The sequence below is a fragment of the Myotis myotis genome, unplaced genomic scaffold (assembly GCF_014108235.1).
Source record: "Myotis myotis isolate mMyoMyo1 unplaced genomic scaffold, mMyoMyo1.p scaffold_m19_p_5, whole genome shotgun sequence".
In the NCBI taxonomy this organism is placed as follows: Eukaryota; Metazoa; Chordata; class Mammalia; order Chiroptera; family Vespertilionidae; genus Myotis; species Myotis myotis.
Window position 1 is genome coordinate 82,823,695 of NW_023416357.1, and position 23,293 is coordinate 82,846,987.

At 47.5% G+C, this 23,293-nt stretch overlaps 2 protein-coding genes across 4 annotated transcripts in view; both read right to left on the minus strand.

Moving 5' to 3' along the window:
* Positions 1-9,839, minus strand: part of NSUN5 (NOP2/Sun RNA methyltransferase 5) — a 9,983-nt gene extending 144 nt beyond the window's left edge. The window contains exons 1-10 of one of the 2 annotated variants that reach the window (XM_036308115.1): positions 9,704-9,839; positions 9,490-9,612; positions 8,848-9,022; positions 8,656-8,764; positions 1,638-1,776; positions 1,434-1,549; positions 990-1,128; positions 538-626; positions 315-455; positions 123-246 (exon numbers count right to left, since the gene is read on the minus strand). In XM_036308115.1, the coding sequence (XP_036164008.1) occupies positions 123-246; positions 315-455; positions 538-626; positions 990-1,128; positions 1,434-1,549; positions 1,638-1,776; positions 8,656-8,764; positions 8,848-9,022; positions 9,490-9,612; positions 9,704-9,796 (1,248 nt within the window). In that variant the 5' untranslated portion in view covers positions 9,797-9,839. Of the gene's footprint in view, positions 1-122; positions 247-314; positions 456-537; positions 749-949; positions 1,129-1,433; positions 1,550-1,637; positions 1,777-8,655; positions 8,765-8,847; positions 9,023-9,489; positions 9,613-9,703 lie in introns of both variants that reach the window. The other variant, XM_036308114.1, reaches the window with a different exon arrangement.
* Positions 9,840-14,703: 4,864 nt separating this feature from the next.
* On the minus strand, positions 14,704-22,263 carry TRIM50 (tripartite motif containing 50). Of its 2 annotated transcripts, none has more exons than XM_036310306.1 (6): positions 21,865-22,263; positions 18,822-18,917; positions 17,764-17,994; positions 17,637-17,656; positions 16,249-16,373; positions 14,704-15,293 (listed from the first exon to the last, which is right to left on the minus strand). In XM_036310306.1, exons 1-6 carry the CDS (start codon positions 22,261-22,263, stop codon positions 14,704-14,706), a joined length of 1,461 nt encoding a protein of 486 aa, XP_036166199.1. The 2 variants fall into 2 exon arrangements, with proteins under 2 accessions (XP_036166199.1, XP_036166198.1); XM_036310305.1 differs by having other exon boundaries at positions 17,637-17,659.
* Positions 22,264-23,293: the final 1,030 nt, after the last annotated feature.

Consider the following 23,293-nt stretch of genomic DNA (forward strand, 5'->3'; position numbering starts at 1 on the left):
AACAAAAAGAAAAGAACCTTTCAAAAACTAAACTGATGCCTGGGGCTGAGGGCCCAAAGCTAAGCCGAAGGGAGAACCAGTGTCATCCCTTCCTCCACCCAAGAAGTCAAAGTTCTGAGCACCTGCTTTGTGCAAAGTAGCATGCTAGGGGCAGCTGCTGCATTTCGCCGCCGCCTCTTTTTCTTCAGAGCTGGGCTAGGGCTGGACCTAAGTTCTGGTGCTGACACTTCGGTCTGTGAGACTGAGCTAGAAGAAAAGTATAAGTTAGATGTGTCCCAATCTTCTATCATCTTCCCAGCAGGCCCCCTGCTCACCTTGGCACCTCTACCCGTTCAAGTACAGCAATGAAGAAGCCACCAGTGAGTGTGGTCTCAGGGGAGGCTCGAAGACAGTGTTCTGCCCCTGGGAAAGTGTTAAGGCCTCGGTGGGGCCAGGAGGGTATGACAGGAGCTAACCTGTGGAGAAGAGCACACAGACTTCTAGGTAAAAGAGAGCAGTCCTCTCCCCTCCCCAAGACCCTAGTAGAAAGCCAACTACCTAAAGGTTCCTGAACTCTGCTGAAGGGCCTCCTGTACCACATCTTCATTCTCCTCTTGACAAAGGGAACACGTGGAGTAGACCAGGCGCTGCAGGGAGGGGAAAGTGAGCGCATGGCACAGAGCTCGCTGCTGGAACCCTGCCAAGGCACGCAAACGTTCCTTGCTAGGTAAACCTGTCCCAGGCTCCTCCAGCTGTCTAGTCAACATACCTAGGGAAAAGAGTGTTTTAATTAAATTGCCTTGTTTCATACTGAAATCCCCACTTTATAAATGACAACATTTGCCCAGGGTCACAAGACAATTTGAGTCAGAACTAAAGAAAGCCAAGACCTAAATGAACTGCTACCACTTCCACTCTAAGGCTGCTCTTGATCTGTTGGTCCCTAGGCTATGAATTCTCCCCATCTCACCAGAGCCACTACAGGAAGGATCCAGCAAAATGTACTGGACCTGACGATAACGCTGGTCTGAGGGTGAAACTGCCAGAAAGTCCTCTTCGGCTAGCTGGCAGCACGAGACTCCAGCCCGGGCCAGCAGAGTAGCCATAGACGCCAACCGCTTGGCATCCAGGTCAAAGGCAAAGATCTTCCTACAGACAAGGCCAGAGTTGAGGTTAACTGAGTTTATACACCATCTAATGGACATGAAGTTGGGACATGCAGAAGATAACATTTACACAGCCTGAAAGGACTAAGGAATTCACTTCTCACACCTGCAACCCACTGGGAAGCTTAGTTTGGGGCTATACCAGGAACTGCTCTAAGTCCAGAAGGAAATATTTAAAGGAAAATCTTCCTTTCAGCCTTCAGACCTACTGGGAAAACGAGTTCCTTATTTCTCACCAGCTAAAGGATCCGACCCCATTCCCTCCCTTTGTCTGACCATGGCACTCACCCTTGGTTCTTCAGAAGAGCAGCCAAGTGACTGGTCTTATTGCCTGGGGCAGCACACGCATCGATGACATGGGAACCTGGGGGCGGGGCCAGCAGCATGGCTGGGAGACAGCTAGCCTGGCAGGGCAAAGCACAACTGCTGGGTGAACAGACTCCAAGCTGGTCACTTCTACACATTCTTTCCTTTTCCACCCACCTTCCCTACCTTGTCTTGTAAGATGAGGTGGCCTGCTTGGTACAGTGGATGTTCATGCAGATCTGTTTGGGCAGGAAACACAAGCAGCTCTGGCAACAAGGGATCCAGAAGAAAACACTTCCCTTTGAGGGCCCTTAGGTCCTCAAGGCTGTCAGGGAACAAGAACCATTCATTCAACATTTTTTTTAATTGTCCCATGCAAGGCACCAGGCTGGGCATTTTACATGTTACCTAACATGTTAACTTCATTCATGCAATAAATGTTTAAGGCTGAACTAAACAGGATAATAAGACAGAGTCTGGGTTCTCAGACCAGACTCTGGTTTCAGGATCCCACCTCAGCCATTTACCAGCAGTGGAAGCAGGAGCAAGTGCCCTTATCTCAGGCTGTTTACACTTTCATAAAATAGCTGTGAAGATTAAGTTAATGCATGTGAAATACTAGGTGTACTGGTTAATAATGCAGATTTTTTTTCAATAGATGGAGTTACACATATGTTGATATATATGCAATTTGATATGTACGCTATTTTGTTGTATTGACAACAAGCTTCAAACCTTCATATGTCAAATTTGCTGAAGGTGTTAACATTATAGATATTTTTACACTTAAAAGTGTCGAATTTCAGCCCTAACCGGTTTGGCTCAGTGGATAGAGCGTCAGCCTGCGGACTGAAGGGTCCCAGGTTCGATTCCGGTCAAGGGCATGTACCTTGGTTGCGGGCACATCCCCAGTGGGGAGTGTGCAGGAGGCAGCTGATCGATGTTTCTCTCTCAGCGATGCTTCTGACTCTCTATCCCTCTCCCTTCCTCTCTGTAAAATATCAATAAAATATATATTTTTTAAAAAGTGTCGAATTTCATGCCAAAAAAAGAGCACTTGCGGGAAGTTTTAATCCATTACTTTATTTTGAAGTGCTGCTGAAAGTTATCATATACTTCGGGAAGCTTATGGTGAACATGCTCCATCTCAAGATACTTGTGAACGCTGGTTTAAATGCTTTAAAAGTGATGATTTCAATGTGAAAGACAAAGAACGTCCAGGTCAACCGAAAAAGTTTGAAGACCAACAATTACAAGCATTATTGGATGAAGATGCGTGTCAAACTCAAAAACAACTTGCAGAAAGATTAAACGTTGCTCGGCAAACAATGTCCAATCGTTTACAAGAAACGGGAAAGATTTTAAAGCAGCGGTTCTCAACCTGTGGGTCGCGACCCCTTTGGCGGTTGAACGACCCTTTCACAGGGGTCGCCTAAGACCATCCTGCATATCAGATATTTACATTACGATTCATAACAGTAGCAACATCACAGTTAAGAAGTAGCGACGAAAATGATTTTATGGTTGGGTCACAACATGAGGAAATGTATTTAAAGGGCCACAAGGTTGAGAACCACTGTTTTAAAGGAAGGAAAATGGGTGCCACATAACTGAACGAAAGACAAATGGAAAACCGAAAAGTCATCAGTAAAGTGTTGCTTCAATGGCACGAAAGAAAGTCTTTTTTGCATCAAATTGTGACTGGCAATGAAAAGTGGATTTATTTTGAAAATCCCAAATGCACAGATGATGGGGTTGATCCAGGTCAACCATCAACATCGACTGCAAGGCCAAATCGTTTTGGAAAGAAGACAATGCTCTGCGTTTGGTGGGATCAGGAAGGTGTGGTGTATTATGAGCTTCTAAAACCAGGTGAAACCGTGAATACTGATCACTACCGACAACAAATAATCAATTTGAACCATGCTTTGATTGCGAAACGACTAGAATAGGCCAGAAAACACGGCAGGGTAATTTTGTTTCATAATGACGCATCATCACACACTTCAAACCCAGCTAAAAACATTAAAAGATCTTGCCTGGGAATTATTAACCCACTGCTGTATTCACCAGACTGCTCCTTCAGATTACCACTTGTTCCGATCAATGGCACATGCACTTTCTGAGCAGCACTTCAAAACATATAAAGAAGTGGAAAATTGGGTCTCGGAATGGTTTGCCTCAAAACAAGAAAAGTTCTATTGGGACGGTATCCACAAATTACCTGAAAAATGGGGAAATGTGTAGCTAGCGATGGACATTACTTTGAATAAAGCACTTTTGATGTTTCTCTTGAAATTAGTGTGTTTCCTTTGATTACAAAATCCGCTGTTATTAAAAGCTACACCTAGTACTTAGAAAAATATATGGCACAAATTAGGCACTCAATAAATGCTAGCCATTACTGCTAAAACAACCTTAAGGAGAAGTTATTTTGGGGGGAATTGGACAGGGAAGGGTAGATGTAGGGTAGATAAGTATTGAGCTGACTCCTGATGGATGAGTTAGTAATGTGAGAAGCTAAGATGAAAACCACATTCACTAAACTCTGTAAAGGAGCACTGTCCACTCCACCCTGACCCACATAGAAACAGGCCTAGAGAATAGTGTCCCAGTTCAGAAAGCTATCAAGCAGCAGAGCGGGAATTCAAACCCACACACAGCCATTCTCTACTCTACCTCCCTGGTTTCTAAGCAACATGCTCCAAGCAGAAGGGGGAACACCTAAAACAGATGTGGGGGAGGGGCAAAGGCGCTTCCCAGAGCTGTCAAAGGACAGGGAGAGGTGGGAAAGCGTCAGAGCAGAGAGTGGCAATCACTGTGGGAACAACAGGTGCACAGAGTGGCATGGCAGATGGGCCTGGAGAGGAAGCAGGGGGGACAGTACAATGGAGAGTCAAGAGGGGGTTTTCAGCAGGAAGTAACACATCGGATATGGTTTCAGATCTTTCGGCAGCCAAATCAGGATGAGTGCCTAAACCTAGGTAATGTCCAGAAGGACAAAAAGAAAGGTGCAGATTTGAGAAAAATGCTGAAGGCAGAGTAGTGAGTGACTGGAGGGAGAGGAAGAAAGCATCTAGGATGACTCAGTGTCTGGTTTGATCAAATGAGTGCATAATTATATCTGCTAGGTTAAAATAGGGAATGCAGAAGGTGCAAAGTTCAGGGATACAAGGATGGTTCAAAGTAATCAATGTGATACAGCACATTAAGAAAATGAAGGCTTGCCCTAGCCAGTCTTGCTCAGTGGATAGAGCATTGGCCTGCGAACTGAAGGGTCCTGGGTTCAATTCCGGTCAAGGGCACATGCCCGGGTTGCAGGTTTGATACCCTGTGGGGGCCGTGCAGGAGGCAGCCAATCAATGATCCTCTTGTCATTGGTGTTTCTATCTCTCTCTCCCTCTCCCTTCCTCTCCGAAATCAATAAAAATACATTTTTTTAAAAATGAAGGATTTATCACAAAAACTCTAAATAAAGTTGGTATAGAAGAAATGTACTTCTACATAATAAAGGCCATATAGGACAAGCCCACAGCTAATATCATATCAATGGTGAAAAGCTGAAAGCTTTTCCTCCAAGATCAGGAACAAGACAAGGCTACTTTTAAACAACAGTATTGGAAGTCCTAGCCAGAGCAATTAGGCAAGAAAATAAAGGCATCTAAATTGGAAAGGAAGACGTAAAATTGTCATTATTTGCAAATGACATATATATAGAAAACCCTAAAGACTCCACCAAAAACCTCTTAGAGTTAGTAAACAAGATCAGTAAAGTTGCAGGATGCAATATCAATATGCAAAAATATGGTGCATTTCAACACACTAATAATGAACTATCAGAAATTTTAAAAGAAGCCCATTTATAATTGCATCAAAAAGAATAAAATACCTCAGAATAAATTTAACCAAGGAGGAGAAAGACCTGTACACTGAAAATTATATAAGATATTAATGAAAGCCCTAGCCGGTTTGGCTCGGTGGATAGAGCGTCGGCCTGCGGACTAAAGTTCCCAGGTTCGATTCCGGCCAAGGGCACATGCCTGGGTTGTGGGTTCGATCCCCCGCATCGGGGAGCATACAGGAGGTGGCCAGTCGGTGATTTTCTCTCATCATTGATGTTTCTATCTATCACTTTCCCTTCCTCTCTGAAATCAATAAAAACATGTTTAAAAAAAAAAAAAAAGATATTAATGAAAGATATTCCATGCTCATGGGTTGGAAGAATCTATGCTAATAAAAGGATAATATGCTAATTAGACATCTTCCAGATGTTCTTCTGGACATCCTTCCGGACAAAGCCATGGTGGCAGGGCTGAGACAGAGGCAGTTAGGGGTAATCAGGCTGGCAGGGGAAAGCAGTTAGGGGGATCAGGCCGTCAGGGGAGGGCACTTAGGGGCAACCTGGCCAGCAGGGGAGGGCAGTTAGGGGCGACCAGGCAGGCACGTGAGCAGTTAGGAATCAGCGGTCCCGGATTGCAAGAGGATGTCCGACTGCCAGTTTAGGCCTGATCCTGCAGGCAGTTGGATATCCCCCAAGGCATCCCAGATTGAAGAGGGTGCAGGCCGGGTTGAGGAGAGACCCCCCCTCTCCACCCCTCCCCTGTGCACGAAGTTCGTGCACTGGGCCTCTAGTATTGTTATAATGTCCATATTACCCACAGCAATCTACACATTCGATGCAATCCCCATCAAAATTCCAGTGGCATTTTTCAAAGAAATAAAACAAATAATCCTAAAGTTTGTATAGAACCACAAAAGACCCAAATAGCCAAAGCAATCTTCAGAAAAAACAACAAAGCTGGAGGCAGCATGCTCCCTAATTTCACACAATATTACAAGACTATAATGATCAGTATGGTACTGGCACAAAAACAGACACATGGATCAATGAAACAGTACAGAGGGCCCAGAAATAAACCCACACATATGTGATCAATTTATGACAAAGGTGCCAAGAATATACAATGGGGAAAGGACAGTCTTTTCAATAAATGGTGTTGGGAAAACTGGACAGTCACATGCAAAAAAATGAATGAAACTGGACCATTCCCTTATACCATATACAAAAATCAACTCAAAATGGAGTAAAGACTTGAATGTAAGACCAAAAATCATAAAACTCCTAGAATAAAACAGGCGGTAAGCTCCTTGACATGGAGCTTGGTAATGATATTTTGGATTTGACACCAAAAACAAAAATAAACAAGTAGGACCACATCAAATCAAAAAGCTTCTGTACAACAAAGGAAACTATCAACAAAATGAAGGTGCAACTTACTGAATGATAGAAAATAGTATATGCAAATCATATATTTGGTAAGGGATCAAAATCAAAATCCAAAATATATAAAGAACTCAATAGCTAACAACAACAACAAACAATCCAATTAAAAAATGGGCACAGGATAATAGACATTTTCCCAAAGAAGATAAACAGATGGCCAACAGGTACATGAAAAAAAGGTTCAGTATCATTAATAATCAGGGAAACCCAAATCAAATGAGATACCACCTCATACCTGCTAGAATGAGTGTTATAAAACACGCAAGAAATAAGTATTGGCAAGGATGTGGAGAAAAAAGAATGCTTGTGCACTGCTGGTGGGAATGTAAATTCCAAATGGGAAACAATATAGAGTTTCCTCAACAATTTAAAAACAAAACTACCATATGATCCAGCAATTTCACTTTTGAGTATTTACCTCAAGGAAAGCACTAATTTGAAAGATATTTGCACCCCCATGTTCACTGCAGCATTATTTACAATGGCCAAGACATAGAAGCAGCCTAAGTGTCCATCAATAGATGGATTAAAGAAAATATGACATACACACAGTGAAATATTATTCAGTCATAATACCTTGCCATTTTCCTTCTTTCCTTTTTTTTTTTTTAGTGTAAGTTGGATGGACCTTAATGGCAAAGTCAGATAAAGACAAATACCATATGATCTCATTTATATGTGGAATCCTAAAACAAAAAAACCCCCAGAGCTCATAGATACAGAGAACATATCTGGGGGTTGGGGGACAAAATGGGTGAAGGGAGTCAAAAGGTACAAATTTCCAATTATTAAATAAATCATGAGAATGTAATGTGCAGTGTGGTGAATAGTTAATACTGTACTGCATATTCGAAAGTTGTTAAGAGAACAAATCTTAAAAGTTTGTATCACAAGAAAAAAAAAGTTTTGTAACTGTATGGTGGTAGATGTTAACTAGACTTACTGTGATCATTCTGCAATATATATAAATATCAAATATATACATTTCACTGTACCCCTGAAACTAACATAATGTTATAGGTCAATTATACCTCAATTAAAAAAAAATACTGCAAAATAATCCAATAACTTGTTTAAGCATATTTTTTGGAAGAATTACTTTTAAATCTTGAATTTTGAATAAATGTTACTGAACAACAACAAAAAAAGGTGCAAAGTTCAGAGGATGAATTCAGTCTGACATATGCTGAGACTGTAAAGCATTGATATGAACCTGAGGGTATCAATACAAGAGAGAAGTCTAGACTGAGGGGCAAGAATCATCAGGTGAGAATTAGGAATTAAAGCTAGAGAAGAAATTGGGGGATGGATACATTAGAACAGTGGTCGGCAAACTCAGTCAACAGAGCCAAATATCAACAGTACAACGATTGAAATTTCTTTTGAGAGCCAAATTTTTTAAACTTAAACTATATAGGTAGGTACATTGTTATTAACTTAATTAGGGTACTCCTAAGGCTTAGGAAGAGCCACACTCAAGGGGCCAAAGAGCCGCATGCGGCTCGAGAGCCTCAGTTTGCCGACCACGGCATTAGAACAGTGGTTCTCAACCTTGGCTGCACATTAGAATCACCTGGGAATCTTTTTAAAATCCTGATTTCTGGGCCTCACCCCATAACAAAGAAACAGATTTTCCGGAGGATGAGGCCCAGAAATCAGGATTTTAAAAAGATTCCCAGGTGATTCTAATGTGCAGCCAAAGTTGAGAACCACTGCATTAGAAGAATGTCAATGGGACTCCCAGGACAATCAATGTTTAAGGAATGGAGGAAAACAGCCCTTGGAAGGGGATGGAGAAACTGCTGTAAAAATAGGAAAAAACCCGAGTGCCGTCACCACCACCCCGCCTCTCCCCGTCCATTTCCCCAGGGCCCCGGCACCTCCCGAGATCAGGGCAGCCAGTCAGGGTTCTCTGCTCACCTGGAAGCCCGGCCCTGGTAGGAGAAACCTTGTCTCTTGAAATAATCGATTGCATCATCAGAGCAGGTCTTGAGCGTGTTCACCCGCACAAACCGAGGCACCTGGGAGGCTAGGAAGCAACCAGCCATCAGCGGGCAAGAACATGCCATTTGCGGGCCTGATGGCTGCCCCCACCCCCACAACCCAGCTCACCTGCGCCAGGCCCACATCCCACTTCCAACAAGTCCTCATTCCGGCTCACACCTCGACGGACCTTCAGCCGGGCCAACTCAGCCTTCAGCCGGGCCTGGTGTCGGTTCAGCAGGGGCTTCCACCTGCCCCCGCCCCCTCTAAAGCCTCTTCCCAGCAACAGCTCATACACCAGCACCTGGAGATGGAGAGACCAAGAGGTAAACACGAACCCCTAAGCATGCCGGCCTTCCCGCTCCAGAGCGTCGGAACTGGAAAGGCTAACAGACCACCTGTCGAGGCAGTAACAGGTGAAAGTGAGGTGCCTTGTGCAGATCACACAAAATCAATGGCAGATGGAGGATCTGAACCTGAAGCCTTCCGCTCACCAGCAGAGCTCAAGATCGCAGCCCTCCTCCTCGTCAGCATCACCCTTTGCTTTACCTAAGCCGCCCCTGCCATTGCTACTTCGGACTTTTGCTCTGTGTACTCTTTCACACAGGCTTGAAGTTAAAGCGTTTTCATCTCACCTCAATTCCCAACTCGGAGGCGCGTCCTCATTTCAGAGGCGCTACCGCCACACGGCGGCCCGTAGGGAGCTCGGACCGGGTTCCGAGGGACGCACTGCCCGCCCCCGCCCCACCCCTCGCCCCCCTCGCCCGTCACCTTGGCCAGGTGCGGCCGAAGCTTCTTCTCGGCGCGGAGGAGGCCGGCGCTGGAGATGACCGAGTCCAGCACCGCAGAATAGCGCTGCGTCTCGCACACCAGCGCGTACAGCTGCTTCACGTTCTGCGCGCGGCCAGAGAGACACAAGCTGAGGCGGGGCCCGGCCCAGGCCAGCCTCCCGCCCAGCCGAACCCCGAACCCCGCATCCCGCTACCTGGAAACTGCTAGCGTACACCAGTCCTTTGATGGAGCCCTGGCGGCTCTCCACACCAGCCAGCACCGCCGCCGCCGCCGCGTACAGCGCCATGCCCCACTGCCGGGCGCCTTTACGGTTCTGTCGCAACGTCGCGGCCGCCTCGACTTCCGGGGTTAAAGGGCGCAGAGGCGGGGCACCGGAAGCCCCAGTGCCGTGGGAGCCTCCCAAGGCGGATGTCCGTTATGCTAGAGTAGGGAGGCGGACCCTGGGAGCGCATTTCTCCGCTTCTTGTTAGGGTTTCACTTTTTTCTCTTTCCATTTTTGCCGATCTAATAGCAAACAGTGGGATTTTACTGCTGTTATTAAGGTTGAATGTCTTCATACTTATTGGTCATTTGTACTTCTGTTATAACAGTAGAGGCCGGATGCACGTGCTGTGCTAGGGCTGGGGCCCCACCTCGGAGAAGTCGCCCCTGCTGCTGCGGGGCCCCCTCCGCCTCCGCCCGCCCCAGCTTCTTGGGGAAGGTCCTCCGGTCTAATTAGCATATCACGCTTTTATTATTATAGAAGATATTAATGTGTTGCCCTGGAAGTCAGCTCACTTTTATGCCATCTTTCTCTTAGTGCCCTTTATATATTATATACTGCCAACGTAAAAAATATTCAAGCCTGTAGAGAATTTTTTGTGAGTTTATTTGAGCCAAACTGACAATTGCCAGGAAGTAGTCTCAATGGATTGAGAATATATGTTCCAGAGAAGGGCAGTTTTGCAATTTATTTTATACATTATAATCATAAGAGGAAATATAAGTGGTTTACATGAAATCCATTGATGATAGATTAATGGATTAATGGAGGCAGGAGAAAGCAAAGTGGGGAAACTTCTGGGATTGGGTAAAAAGTAAAATGATAGTAATTCTGAACAAGTGTATGTGTATTGTAGAATTGAGCAAAGAAGTAACTATATTTTGTTGAGAGCCAGGCTTTTTTTAAAAATATATTTTATTGATTTTTTACAGAGAGGAGTGGAGAGGAAGAGAGTTCGAAACATTGATGAGAGAGAAACATTGATCAGCTGCCTCCTGCACAGCCCCCACTAGGGATGTGCCTGCAACCAAGGTACATGCCCTTGACTGGAATCGAACCCAGGACCCTTCGGTCCGCAGGCTGACGCTCTATCTACTGAGAAACCAGCGAGGGCGGGAGACAGGCTTCTTGCAGTGAGAGAAAGGAGCTACAAATATAAAATGGTGAAAGGCAAGAATTATATGAAATGGCAATTTTCTCCAGTCTGTCCACAGGAAGGATATTCTCAATAACACTTCAATGACAATGAGCACACCTAGATTCCAGATCTTGGGTTCTAATATCACTTCCCACTAAAAAGAATCAGGGGACTCAACATGGCTGAGTCCAGGGCAGGGCCTGGGAGAGTAACCTGGACCATCTTGTGCCAGAAGTAAGAATGTGCCCAAAAAATGGCAGGCACAGAAGCCAGCTTGAAGGAGCTCCCACTGACCAAATCTGGTACAATCTGAGCATAAAAATAAATTGATAGTAATGGATTATAATTCATTAATAAAATCAGAATCCATGGATTCATATTGACAGAAATAAATAAAAGTAGAAGGAAAGGCCCTTACAATAAAATGTTAAGTAATAAATGCAGAAGGAATGATTGCTTTAAAATCACTATATGGCAATCATAGCAGTAATTTGACTCAGGCAAGAGCCATCAATTACTATAAGAAACAGGATATTCACATAGCTTCAAGTAATCTCTCCACAGGTTACTTTATTTAAAACAAAGTGGGGAAAGTAACTGTACAGTAGGAAAAGTTGGAGGACATGTCCAGGACTTGGTGATCAAAATTAACATTGCCAGCCCTAGCCAGTTTGGCTCAGTGGATAGAGCACTGGCCTGCGGACTAAAGGGTCCTGGGTTCAATTCCAGTCAAGGGCACATGCCCAGGTTGTGGGCTCAATCCCCAGTAGAGGCCGTACAGGAGGCAGCCGATCAATGATTCTCTCTCATCATTAATGTTTCTATCTCTCTCTCCCTCTCTCTTCCTCTCTGAAATCAATAAGGTATTTTAGGGAAAAAAAGTAACATTGCCAATATGGGAGCAAGTCACAATCTCCAACCAGTTGGTAGCATCACTTCCGCAGTATTCCTGCCATCTATGCATAACCTGAATCAAATGAAGTATTAAACACACCCAAATCGAGGGACATTCTACAAAATAATTGGTCCCATCTCTTCAAAACGGCAAAGTTGAGAGGACAAAGAAAGACTAAGACTGACCCAGATGAAGGAAAGCTAAAGAGATATGACAACTGAAATGTAACTAGTGATCTTGGATTGGATCCTGGACCTGAAATAATCTTATAACAGAGGACAAGGAGGACAATGGGTGACATCTGAATAATGTCTGTAGGCTGGATAACAGTGCTTATCAATGTTAATTTCCTGATTTTGACACATTTGCATTGTGGTTATATAAGAGAATGTCTTTGATTTTAAAAAAATTTTTTAATTAAAAAAAAAGATCTTGCCCTAGCCAGTTTGGCTCAGTGGATAGAGCGTCAGCCTGCAGACCGCGAAGTGTCCCGGGTTCGATTCTGGTCAAGGGCACATGCCTGGGTTGCGGGCTCAATGCCCAGTGTGGGGTGTGTAGGAGGCAGCTGACGGGTGATTCTCTCTCATCGTGGATGTTCTATCGCTCTCTCCCTCTCCCTTCCTCTCTGAAATCAATAAAGATTATATATATATATATATATATATATATATATTTTTTAAAAGATCTTTTGATTGCAAACACTAACTCTGGCTAGCCAAACAGAATTTATTAAATAGGTGTCTGTCTGAAGGCAGGAAGATGCACACAAAAGAGTAGTTAAGGACATTTTAAAGAAGGGACTGGTTAGAGTTAAGAGAACTTACAGGGGATGGTGCAGTACTCAGGGCTAGCAGCAGCACTATTCACCACCAGGCCCGAGGAACAAGGAAAGAGTAACAGAAGGAGGGAGCCACCTGCCAGGACGCTTAAGTAGAGGGAAGCTGCTAACCCATAGCCCAGCAGGCAGGAAACCAGGAAAATAAATACCTCAAACCCCCTCTCCTGCCCTTGGATCTCCTGCCAGTCCCTTCCATCAGCTGAGCCCAGCAGAAGCCAAAGAGTTTTGTGTTCCATCAGGGCCAGCCTCCCAGGACACAGAGCAGGATGAAGAAGAGTGGAGCGTGGCTTTGGAGGGGTGACACTCCGGCCCAGGCCTAGGACGGAAGGAACTGCTGCACATCCAAAAACAAGGTCTGAAAGGCTTCAAGCACACAGCACCCAGGGCCAGCGCCTGGCAGATTCAGCCAGTACGATATAAACACCATTTGATTCAAACAGTTTATTACATCAAAAGCAGAAGGAAAATTAGCCAAAAGTGCCAGCTCCAGGTGGTCCTTGTTGTACACACAGAAAAGGATGCCGTGGAAATCAAAGGGTTGATGACTGCAACACCAGTTGTGGGATATGCTGTCGCTGAGGAGCCAGTTCTGCACTCCGCTAAGCTGTTCTGTAGTCTGCAACTCTACTTGGAGGGAGATGGAGCAAAAAGCCTCATTCTTCATCAGAGCCTAGGAGGCTCCTGTGAGATAAGGAGGTGGGTGGACATGGCCTTGAGGTAGCACCTCACAAGCCTCCCATCCTCTCCTGTTCCTGGAGGATCACTCAGGCTGTCTGTCGGTCAAGCCTTTGCCTATGTGGCCTATGTGGATACTTGCCATGGCACCATAATGGAGCTCTTCCCCATGGAAGGCTCTCAGGTGGCTTCACAGACCTCAAGTCTGGGGAGTTCTCTAAACTTTTAGAGTCTAAAGCACCAGGTCTCAGGTGACTGGGTCCTCAACCATGTTCTCTCTCCCAGTGTTCAGATTCTTGGGAGAGACACCATCAGTTGTGGCCATCAGTTGTGGCCAGGAGCAGGCTCACCATGAACATTCATGGGCTCTGGCCCGCCTCCATGTGCATGGCAGCTTTCAGGGATGGGCTGAACCCCTAACTGGTTCCAACTTGCTTCTGCTTTAAAGTAGTGTCATTTCCATCTCATCTCACTGAGAGGGAAGTCAAGAGAGTCTTTAAGGACAGAGCAGTGATGGAATGGTTGATGTGACTCTAACCACAGAACAATGGGCAGTAGGTAGAAGCAAGCTCTGGCCCCACTAGAGGTTGGAGATCCAAGAATAAAGCAATTCTGTACAGCAATTAATATTTGCAAATCATTTAAAGAGAAATAGGGACAGGAAGGCAGAGGTGGGTGGAGGTGAGCAAAGGGCAGGAAAAAGGGGAACACCTGCAATTTTGTCAACATTAAAAATAAAAAATAATTATTTATTTTTATTTTTAAAAAATATATATTTTATTGATTTTTTACAGAGAGGAAGGGAGAGGGATAGAGAGTTAGAAATATCGATGTGAGAGAAACATCGATCAGCTGTCTCCTGCACACCCCCTACTGGGGATGTGCCTGCAACCAAGGTACATGCCCTTGACCAGAATCGAACCTGGGACCCTTGAGTCCGCAGGCTGACGCTCTATCCACTGAGCCAAACCGGTTAGGGCTAAAAAATAATTTTTTTAAATAAAGAGAAATAAATAATGTCAAATTTATTGTCTTGGAAGTTATTTTAAGTTCACAATGATAATGAAAAATTATGCATGGGAATGTTTCCACCCTCAGTTGAAGGAGTAAGCAACAAGCATGGTAGGAGGGACCAAGGGAAACCCAAGGCCCAGTTCTGCTGGTTAAGGAGCAGGTTAATAATCTAATAGGTAAATAAACACGCTGTTGGCTGGTGGGGAACTGTGGTCCTTTTCTCCGTATCACTGAATGTTTCCAGGGTCACAGAGGCATGAAGACCTTCCAAACAGTAAAGATGTAACCGCTGTTTTCTGGACCCAACAGAATCCCTGGAGTCCCCATGCCCAGATGGGATGGCCTGTGAGCAGGCAGCCCCATGAGCACCCCTACAGCTTGGTGGGCTGTGGAGAGCTGAGATGACTGGGCCCGCTGGGCGGGGGCAGCACCATGGGCAGTGAGTTGCTGCCCCTTTCATGCCAGCATGTGTCCAGGATGGGGTAGAGCTTGCCCTGGAAGTCAGCCTGGAATGTGTAGAGTGGTCGCAGGTCATCTGGGCGGTCAGCATCGAAGAAGGTGAGCTCTCCCTGCTCATAATGCAAATAGACGCCAATGCGGTGGGGGTGTCCGGCCACGGGCAGGGGCACCCTCGGGCAGCCAAAAGCCTCATACACCCGGCCCTCCTTCAAGCCAATGAGCCACATGCCATGCTCTGGGGACTTGCTCAGCTTGCCCTTGCGACTGGCTGTGCCCTTGATGACGCCCAGGCGCCAGTCGCTCTTGATGCCAACCACCACCTCCCAATAGTGGCGGCCACAGGAGAAGCCCCTGCTGGCCAGGACACAAGTGCTGTAGTCAAAGCGCTCAGGCTGGCTGGCGCACCGCTGGGCCAGGAGCCCACACTGCACCACTGTGTTGCCCTTGGAGAGTTCCAGGAGTGGGTGGGCTGTGGTGGGATCCAGCTTGAGAGACTCCGGGGCTAGGAAAAATCAGAGAAGGCAGTTTTCAAAAGGCAGCAGACCCTGCCCCAAGGAAGGTTGATTGGAGGCCCTAGCTCCTCAAAAGAGGAACTGCACTGGCCTAGAAGGGACCAGGCACAGAGTAGGCACTCTTAGGATATTGGCTGAATGAATGAATGATGCCTGCAGGGTAGGAAAAATAAACAGCTGTGAGCCAAGGCCTTCTTGTAAGGGACATGGTACAGGCCTGCTTACGGTGGAGGTGCTGATGGAAGGACCTGGAAGACAGCCTGTCATGTGTGGTCCACAGCTAAACTCCCCAGGTTTTCTGGAGAATCCTTAACAACTGCACTTGGTTTCTTTGATACCCTAAGCAGCCTATTCAAGGACAAACTCACAACTGACCTCTTTGCTAGCTGCCAGCTAATCAGTTTACACCAAAAATGTGCAAACAACATTCAGAGTTCAAAGAACATGGTTTTTTTTCTCTCCCCCCCTTTTCTATTATATAAACCCTGTATGTCTTTGTTGGATGAAATCAGTCTATTGATTGATCGCCTTTATGTGCCAGTAATGAAAACGTTAATGAAATGTCTGAGTATTTTTTGACAAAGTAACAGCTACATTTATTAAGCACTAAACTACACACACACATACACACACAAACACATGCACATGCACACACATACACACGCACGCACACACACACATACACACATACACATACACATACACACACACACATTTATAAATATCAGCCTAGCAAGGTGGGGGTTAATAGCCCTTTACAGGTGAGGAAACAGAGACTCAGAAATTATACAACTTGCCCAGTTAGTAGGAGATGGAGCTGAGTTTGACCCAAGCTGTGTGGTGGAACCCCATTCCCGTTCTCTCCCCACGAGCCCATGCAGGCCTCCCAGCTCTCTGTACTTTATACCAGCAGCCCTCAGAAATGAGGATGGGATGGCGCCACACCTGGCAGAACCTTGCGGAAGAGCCTTTTCCACACAGTCAGCTTGATGTCAGCCTGGTGGAGGCCTGGTTTGAAGGAGATGGGGTTGAACGTGCTTTCCAAAGGTCGGGCCGGCTGGAGCTCTGCCCTGGAAGCAACAGGGTGCAGTGTTGGCAGAGCTGCGTAGCATGCACCTACCCACAGGCAAGTCCAAGACAGTTCAGCAGGCTGTGCACTCAGGATGCCCATCATTTCCTCCCCTCCACCTCCTTCTCCGAGGACCCGCCTCCTTCGTGGAAGGGGAAATACTCTACATCAGTGGTCCTCAAAGTGCAGGTCCTAGACCAGTAGCATCACCTGGAAGCTTGTTAGAAATGCAAATTTTCTTGGGTAGCACCCCAGACCTGCTGAATCAGAAACTGAATACTGGGGCCCAGTGATGGTGTGTTAATGAGCCCTCCAAGTGATTCTGGTGCATCCTAACATTTCAGGACCACTTCTCTGTAATGGATGACCCTGATACAGAGTCAATCAGATTCGCTGTCCATTCATTTAAACCAATGCTCCCAATCAAATTGTCCCAGAAACTAAAGAAAATCTGAGGCCCTGGCCAGGAAGCTCAGTTGGTTGAACATCGTCCCAATATGCCAAGGTTACAGGTTCAATCCCTGGTCAGGGCACACCAAGAAGCAACCAATGAATGCATAAATAAGTAGAACAACAAACCGATGTTCCTCTCTCCCACCCCACTTCTTCTGTCTCTCTAAAAATCAATCAATAAATGTTGAAAAAAAAAGAAAATTTGAGAAAACGAAGAGACTCATAAATGGGGTACGAGAAAGGCTCAGAAACTGCATGGACTATTCACTTGTTGCGACTAGACATGGATCCAATCCCTTTCCACAAGCCAGAGTGCAAATGTCAAGGCCCCTCATTCTGACCATTCTCCCACCTTATTTCCCGTGTCAATCTGTGCATAATTCACAGCCCAGCAATACTGAACTTCTCATAATGCTCCCAAGTCCACGTACTACTTTGCCCCTTCAAGCAGTATGGCTTGGCTTGCACGGTAAACTCCTGTCCTCTCCCCTGTCAGCTACCCGACCCATACACTGTCTTTGCCCATCTCCCTCCACCGTCACCTTCTCCTCTGTGTATTTCTGTAGCTTCTATTGTTCTAGGTATCCACCACATGTAACGACAGTTCACTGGCCACCTCCCACCAGTCTGCAAAACCCCTGAAGGCAGACACCTAACTTCATCTCTGCTTTTCCTGGCCCCAGGAGAGAGCCAGATGAGGCCAGCTGCTCCTGAGGCACTGGTGAAACTGAGGGGAGGAACTCATAGAGAAGTGATGCCTGTGCCCGCAGCCACTAGACCCCTGCTGAGAGCATCTTCCCAAAGTTATTACCTGGAGGCTATGGAGTGGTACTTCTGGAAGACAAGAGAGAGGTGGGTTAGGGCATGGCAGAGGCTATGCAAAAGCCCTTACTTAAGAAGGGGAGGCTTTTGAAGCCCTGGGGGCTTTAGCCACTCACCCGGATGAACTCATGGTGATTCTCATTACCAAACTGCTCCAGCACACACTTGGCTTGGACCAGCCGCTCCCGTGTGCTGTGGGCCTGCTCCAGCTGCATGTCCAGGGAGGCCACGAGGCCACGGGTGTGACCTTCCACCCCTTCCAGGCAGCGGGCCTTCTCCTCGTCCACTAGGTGGTGCAACTCCTGGAACTCACGGCGGATCACCCAGCTGAAGACATCGGATTCATTCTAGAACAGGGAGGGCCTGTCATGGCTGGTACCCAAGTCCCAGGGCTGAATCCTGCCCACACCTTCACACTGTGCCTGGAGGCCCCATGGGGACCATGGGAGTGGGTAACAGTGGCAGGGCAGAGGCAGGGTCCCCAGTTCCCATTTCAAAGCAGTGGCTCTGCTTTCACCGTCTTAACTATTATGTGTGCAAGTAAGATTTTGCTTTTTCACAGGGTTTTAAAACTGAAAAAAAGTCTGAAAAGCCCGAGGAGAGCAGGATTTGGAGTGACATAGCCAGGATTCCCGTGTGACCTCGAGTTTATCTCCATTGATCGGGGTGATGCTGCCTCCTTCTCAAAAGTGAGAGATACTCGGGGGATACCACTGCTGTTTCACAATTGCCTGCAGGGCCTGGGCTCCGCACCTCCCAGCCCCAGTGTGCCTCTCACTGAGGAAAATCAGACAGCTAAGGGGAGCTTCAGGCCTTTCCATGCCTGTGCTGCAAGGTACTGAGGAGGCACCACACAGACTGTCAAGGTCAAGCAGACACGAGAGGCAGGGGCTGGGGCGTCATGCCCACACTTTGGGTGTTTACCTCTGGGACTTAGCTTCTGGCTTATCTCAGTCCCAAGGACTCCAGGAATACAAGCCAACTTAGAAGCAGTCCTGACAACTGGGTTGAAGTCCCCTGAGATTTGCACCTTCCCCACCCTGCCCTGGAATGCTTTGAATGCTGGCTTTATATGGAAGGCATGGATTCCTGTAAAGGACAAATGAGAACTGGGCTCTGTAGGAAAGGGAAGGTGGCTGGTCCCAGCGTAGGGGCAGAGGGAAAGGGCACTCACAACAATCCGGGTCCTATTGTTCACCAGCTTGCCGATATGCTCATCCACCTTCTTCTGCTCCTGCTTCAGGTCAGAGATGAGGGTTGCAAGCTCCTCCTGGAGGAAATGTGCCATGGCCCCCGTGAGTGGCTGACCCCTTTAGGCTCTTAGCTCCTTGGGGCCAGCCCTGGGCCTCACACTTCTAGGGAGCATCCCAATGGCCACTAGCACTCCCAGTGCAACCATTTAGGCACCAGAGCTACCCCAGGTGCCCTTGACCTCAAAATAATTACGATTATTCAAGAATGTTCCATACAGATGGCAGGAACTGCCCAGACAGCAGAGGAACTCTAAGTCATCCCTCTCCAAGACATGGAGAGAGATGCTAAACGTGTTACAGCCACCTGGAAGTCACCACACAACATCCAAGAGAGGTGATTGCCAGTTTCAAGCCAATACTCCCTGCATGGAATGCCACCTGTAGGGTACCCACCAGGTAAACTCTCCAGTCACCAGGAGGTGCAGAATCAGTGGGCATTTGATCAAGACTCATTACAAAAGGGCTGTCCCCAAGTGAGGCCAGTAGTGCATGTGGTGGCCCAGGTTATACCTGGTAAGTCCCCAATACCTAATAAAGATCTGAATCCATCCCTGGCAGGCTTGATCTGAGCCTAGATTTAGGGGCTCCCAAGGGTGAAATAAACTCACTTCTCCTGGGATGCTCTGGCCCCAAATCTGATCTATCCTTAGGAGTCCAAGCAGGACCACCTAGACCACCATCCAGGCTGCACTACTTGACTAGGGCCCTGTGGGTTTATGCCCATGGCGTGTACTGACTCTCGCTTAGAAAGTTCCCACGGAGAAGTCGCCCACAAGAGCCTTTCAGAAAGGGAGCTGGGTAAAGAATAAATGGATACAGAGACCTTGCTCTGAATAGGGAGGCAGCAACCCAAGAAAGGGCATTCCAGTGGTAACCCTCATGAGGCAGAGAGAGATGGGACTAGTTCTTTCTCAGCAACTGGGCCACAGTGAGGGGAAACACAATTGTGAAAATAAAGTATCTCAAGATCTCAATCAATAGGAGAAAACAGGAAAGCATAACAGGGATCTGATAAAGAAACATAGTTGAGTCACATCACACAGAAGAATCTTGGGATTACAAAAAAAACCACATCCAAAACCAGGACCCAAGCTGGGCCCTGACTCTTTGCCAGAAATGATGAGCAAGTTCCCAAGTGTTTCCTTCTCTCCTGGGCAGCCATCTGCTAATAAAACATGGGTTCCATTTCATTATATTACTTCTCTGTGGGAACCTTCTAATTGGATGTCCTCCTTCCACACTTCCCCAAAACTACTCTTGCCAAGGTAACCAATTCTTACTGTTAAAGCTGACACTCTTTTGAATCCTCAGCAGACATTTCACACAAGTGATCTTGTTCTGGTTAAAATGCTCTGTTCCTCTGATTTCCAGGAAGCCATATGCAACCAGTGTCCCTGCTTCCTCTGTTGATGCTTTCTGTCCCCTTCCTCGGGGTTCTCGCCCTCCCCAAACCTTAAACCCTGGTGCTCCTTGGAGCATCATCAGTGTCTTCCCTTATCACTCTGCAGACTCTGACTCCCAATCTCTTATCCCCAGCCTCACTCTCCAACTTACCCCTTTGGCAAAGGGTTAGGACTCCATCACAACTCTGCTTAAAAACTTCCAGTGCCCAAACCACACCACCATGGTTCTCTGAACAAACTACAAATCTCAACACATGTCACACAGGTCTTTCCATGACCTGTCCCATCTGGCTCCCATCTCGGTCTCCCTTGGGCTTAATGCAATGACTTATAAATCCTCAAATGTGCCATGCCGTTTGCCTCCTGGGCCTTTGCATGTGCTGTCATTACACGTGGAATGCTTTTCCTCCCCTTCTTTTCTTATCTAGTCCTCCTTGTGATTCAAGTCTTGGTTCAGTAGTCTACTTCCTCCAGGAAGCCTTCCCTGCCCACCTGAGACCATGCAGGAGCCATGTTCCAGGAAGTCTCACCTGGAGACTATTTAACTTTGACGGCAGCCCCTGACACACCAGACATCCAGACTGTGAACTCCCGCAGGGCAGCGTGCTGTATGACGGGCACTAGCACATCACCTAGCACAGACTAGATGCCCAGTAAATGCCTGTGGGGAGGCGGGGCTGGCGGATGACCTGGCTGGCCCTGCATGTTTCCTACTTGTCTCCCAGGGTTGAAGGAGCAAAGAGATGCTGCCCAGAGCACTTAGCCGCCTGCCTGCAGATCTCCATGTTCTTTCTTTTCCTGACCACCTCACTTTTTTTTTGTCATTCCTCGAGTTTATGCCCACTTCCCCTCCAATACCAGGCCACGAACCCTATAATAATTCACTTCCAAGTGCCCTTCCTGCCCTTTCTTGATCTGTTGGCAGTGCGAAGAAAACTGGCCTTGGTTTGAGTCCTAGCTCTGCCAGCCAAGCTGTGTGACCTTGTCTGAGCCTGTTTCCTCATTTGCAAAACCTAACAATCCTTCACAACCTTAGATCAACATATTAACCTAAGATGGTATCACTATTGTTGTTGTTGCTATTATTATTATTATGTTAAATAATGATCTGCTAGACCTGAGGCAAAGGTCAGGAGGACAGGAATCCGTTGATTCCACAAATACATTTTGAACGTTTACTAAGCCAGGCACGGCTCCAGGCACAAAAATACCCCAGGGAACAAAACAGAGTCCCTGTCCTCATGTGCCTGAGAGTGCAGTCCCAGGAGCGTTCAAGAAACCAACCAGAGCTACAAAGACAAACAAAGCCGAGATGGGCTGGCACGTGACGCAGGGGCGCTCCTGCTTTAGAACCACTTTAATCCCCAGCACCTGCTCAGAACGTGAGAGACGGAATGAATGCCCCGAGTTCTGCTCCAGGACAGGGCTGGAGAGAACTCGCTGTCCCAGGACCCTTCTGCGCCGGGCGATGGCGCCAGAGAGCGCCGAGGCTGGGTTCTGTGGGCGCCCCCGGGTGACCTGGCTGCCGCCCCCTCATCCCCCCAGCAGCCTCCGGGCCCACCTTCATGCGGCTGTAGACGGTGGAGACCGGCGTGACCCGGTGGTGCTGGTGGGAGCCCAGCAGGCCGCAGAGGCCGCAGATGAGCTCCTGGTCCTTCTCGCAGAAGAGGCTGAGCGGGTTCCGGTGGTGCGCGCAGACCTTGGGCTCCGGGTCCCGCGGGAGTCCCAGGGCTTCGATCACCCGTGTCAGGGAGAGGTTAGGCGGGGAGCGGCTGCCGTCCACCTCCTGCCGGCACACAGGGCAACGCAGCTCGGAGTCCAGGTGGCAGAAGAGGGACAGCAGGCAGCCTTTGCAGTAGGAGTGGCCGCACTGCAGCATCAGGGGCTCCTTGAAGACCTCGAGGCAGATGGGGCACTGCAGGCGGTCCTCCAGCTCCGTCATGCTCACCAGCCTCGCCATCCACCCTGCGGGCTGTCGCACAGGGGCCTTTCTGAGCGGGCTCCCTCCACTCCCTCTGCCCACAATTCCCTGGAAAAGGGCCTCGGGAAATTAGAGGCCTTACAGACTCCAGTCCTGGATTCCAGTCCTGACCCTCTATAATCTTGGGCTGTTTTTCGTCTTTAAAACAAAGGGCTTAAATTGGGGGGTGGGGGGTGTACTTTGAGATAGACGATTCTAACTTATTTAAACTCAGATTTGGAGGTAAACATGGAAGGGGCCATCTGCAGCATCATTTAGATGACACAAATAATGCGAGCTCCAGCCTCGGCACGTGTCCCGACCTGGAACTGGACAGCAAAAACAAGCAAAGGTGCTTCCCACCGTCTAGATAAGTGTTCAAATTGGCGAGCAATGGTGGAATCATCGTTATAATAGAGATTCTTGAGTCACCCTTCCCACATCTCCAGTGAGACCCAGAAATTTACATTTACATTAGACACTCCCAGATCACCCTAAAGCAGAGTTGTTTTAGAACAACAATGTTCTGGAGAGTCTGGGACTTAGGAAAGCTGTATCTTCATCTCCCACCCTGTTCCTCCTTGAAAACTGATTGGCTCTGAAAGACAGAAGCACTGAGCTAGAAGCAGACCAAGAAGAGCCCCCCCATGAAACTACCTGGCTTCTTAGAATCCACTGAGCCTCCCACCAGGGCCTCAAACCAGCATCGCTGACCTGATTGGCTTGGCCTCTTCTCCCCAGGATAGAATAGCAGGAGCAGAGACCTGAAGATTGCAGCTGGATGCTTGCTCCACCACCTTGTCACTACCCCTTTCCTCCTCCTCTTTCCCAGCAACACCCCCATGTCCTCAAGGTCACCCAGAATCAGGTGGAAACTGGGCCACATCACGGGACTGGGGAGGCGGCCTTTGCTGGGCCGGCTCTGATAACTGTAACATTCAGGTGCTTGCTTTGGCCAGGCAAGGGGAAGGGGTACAGACAGAGAGACTGGGTACCCATTCACACCTTACAGACCCCAACGGGACAGATT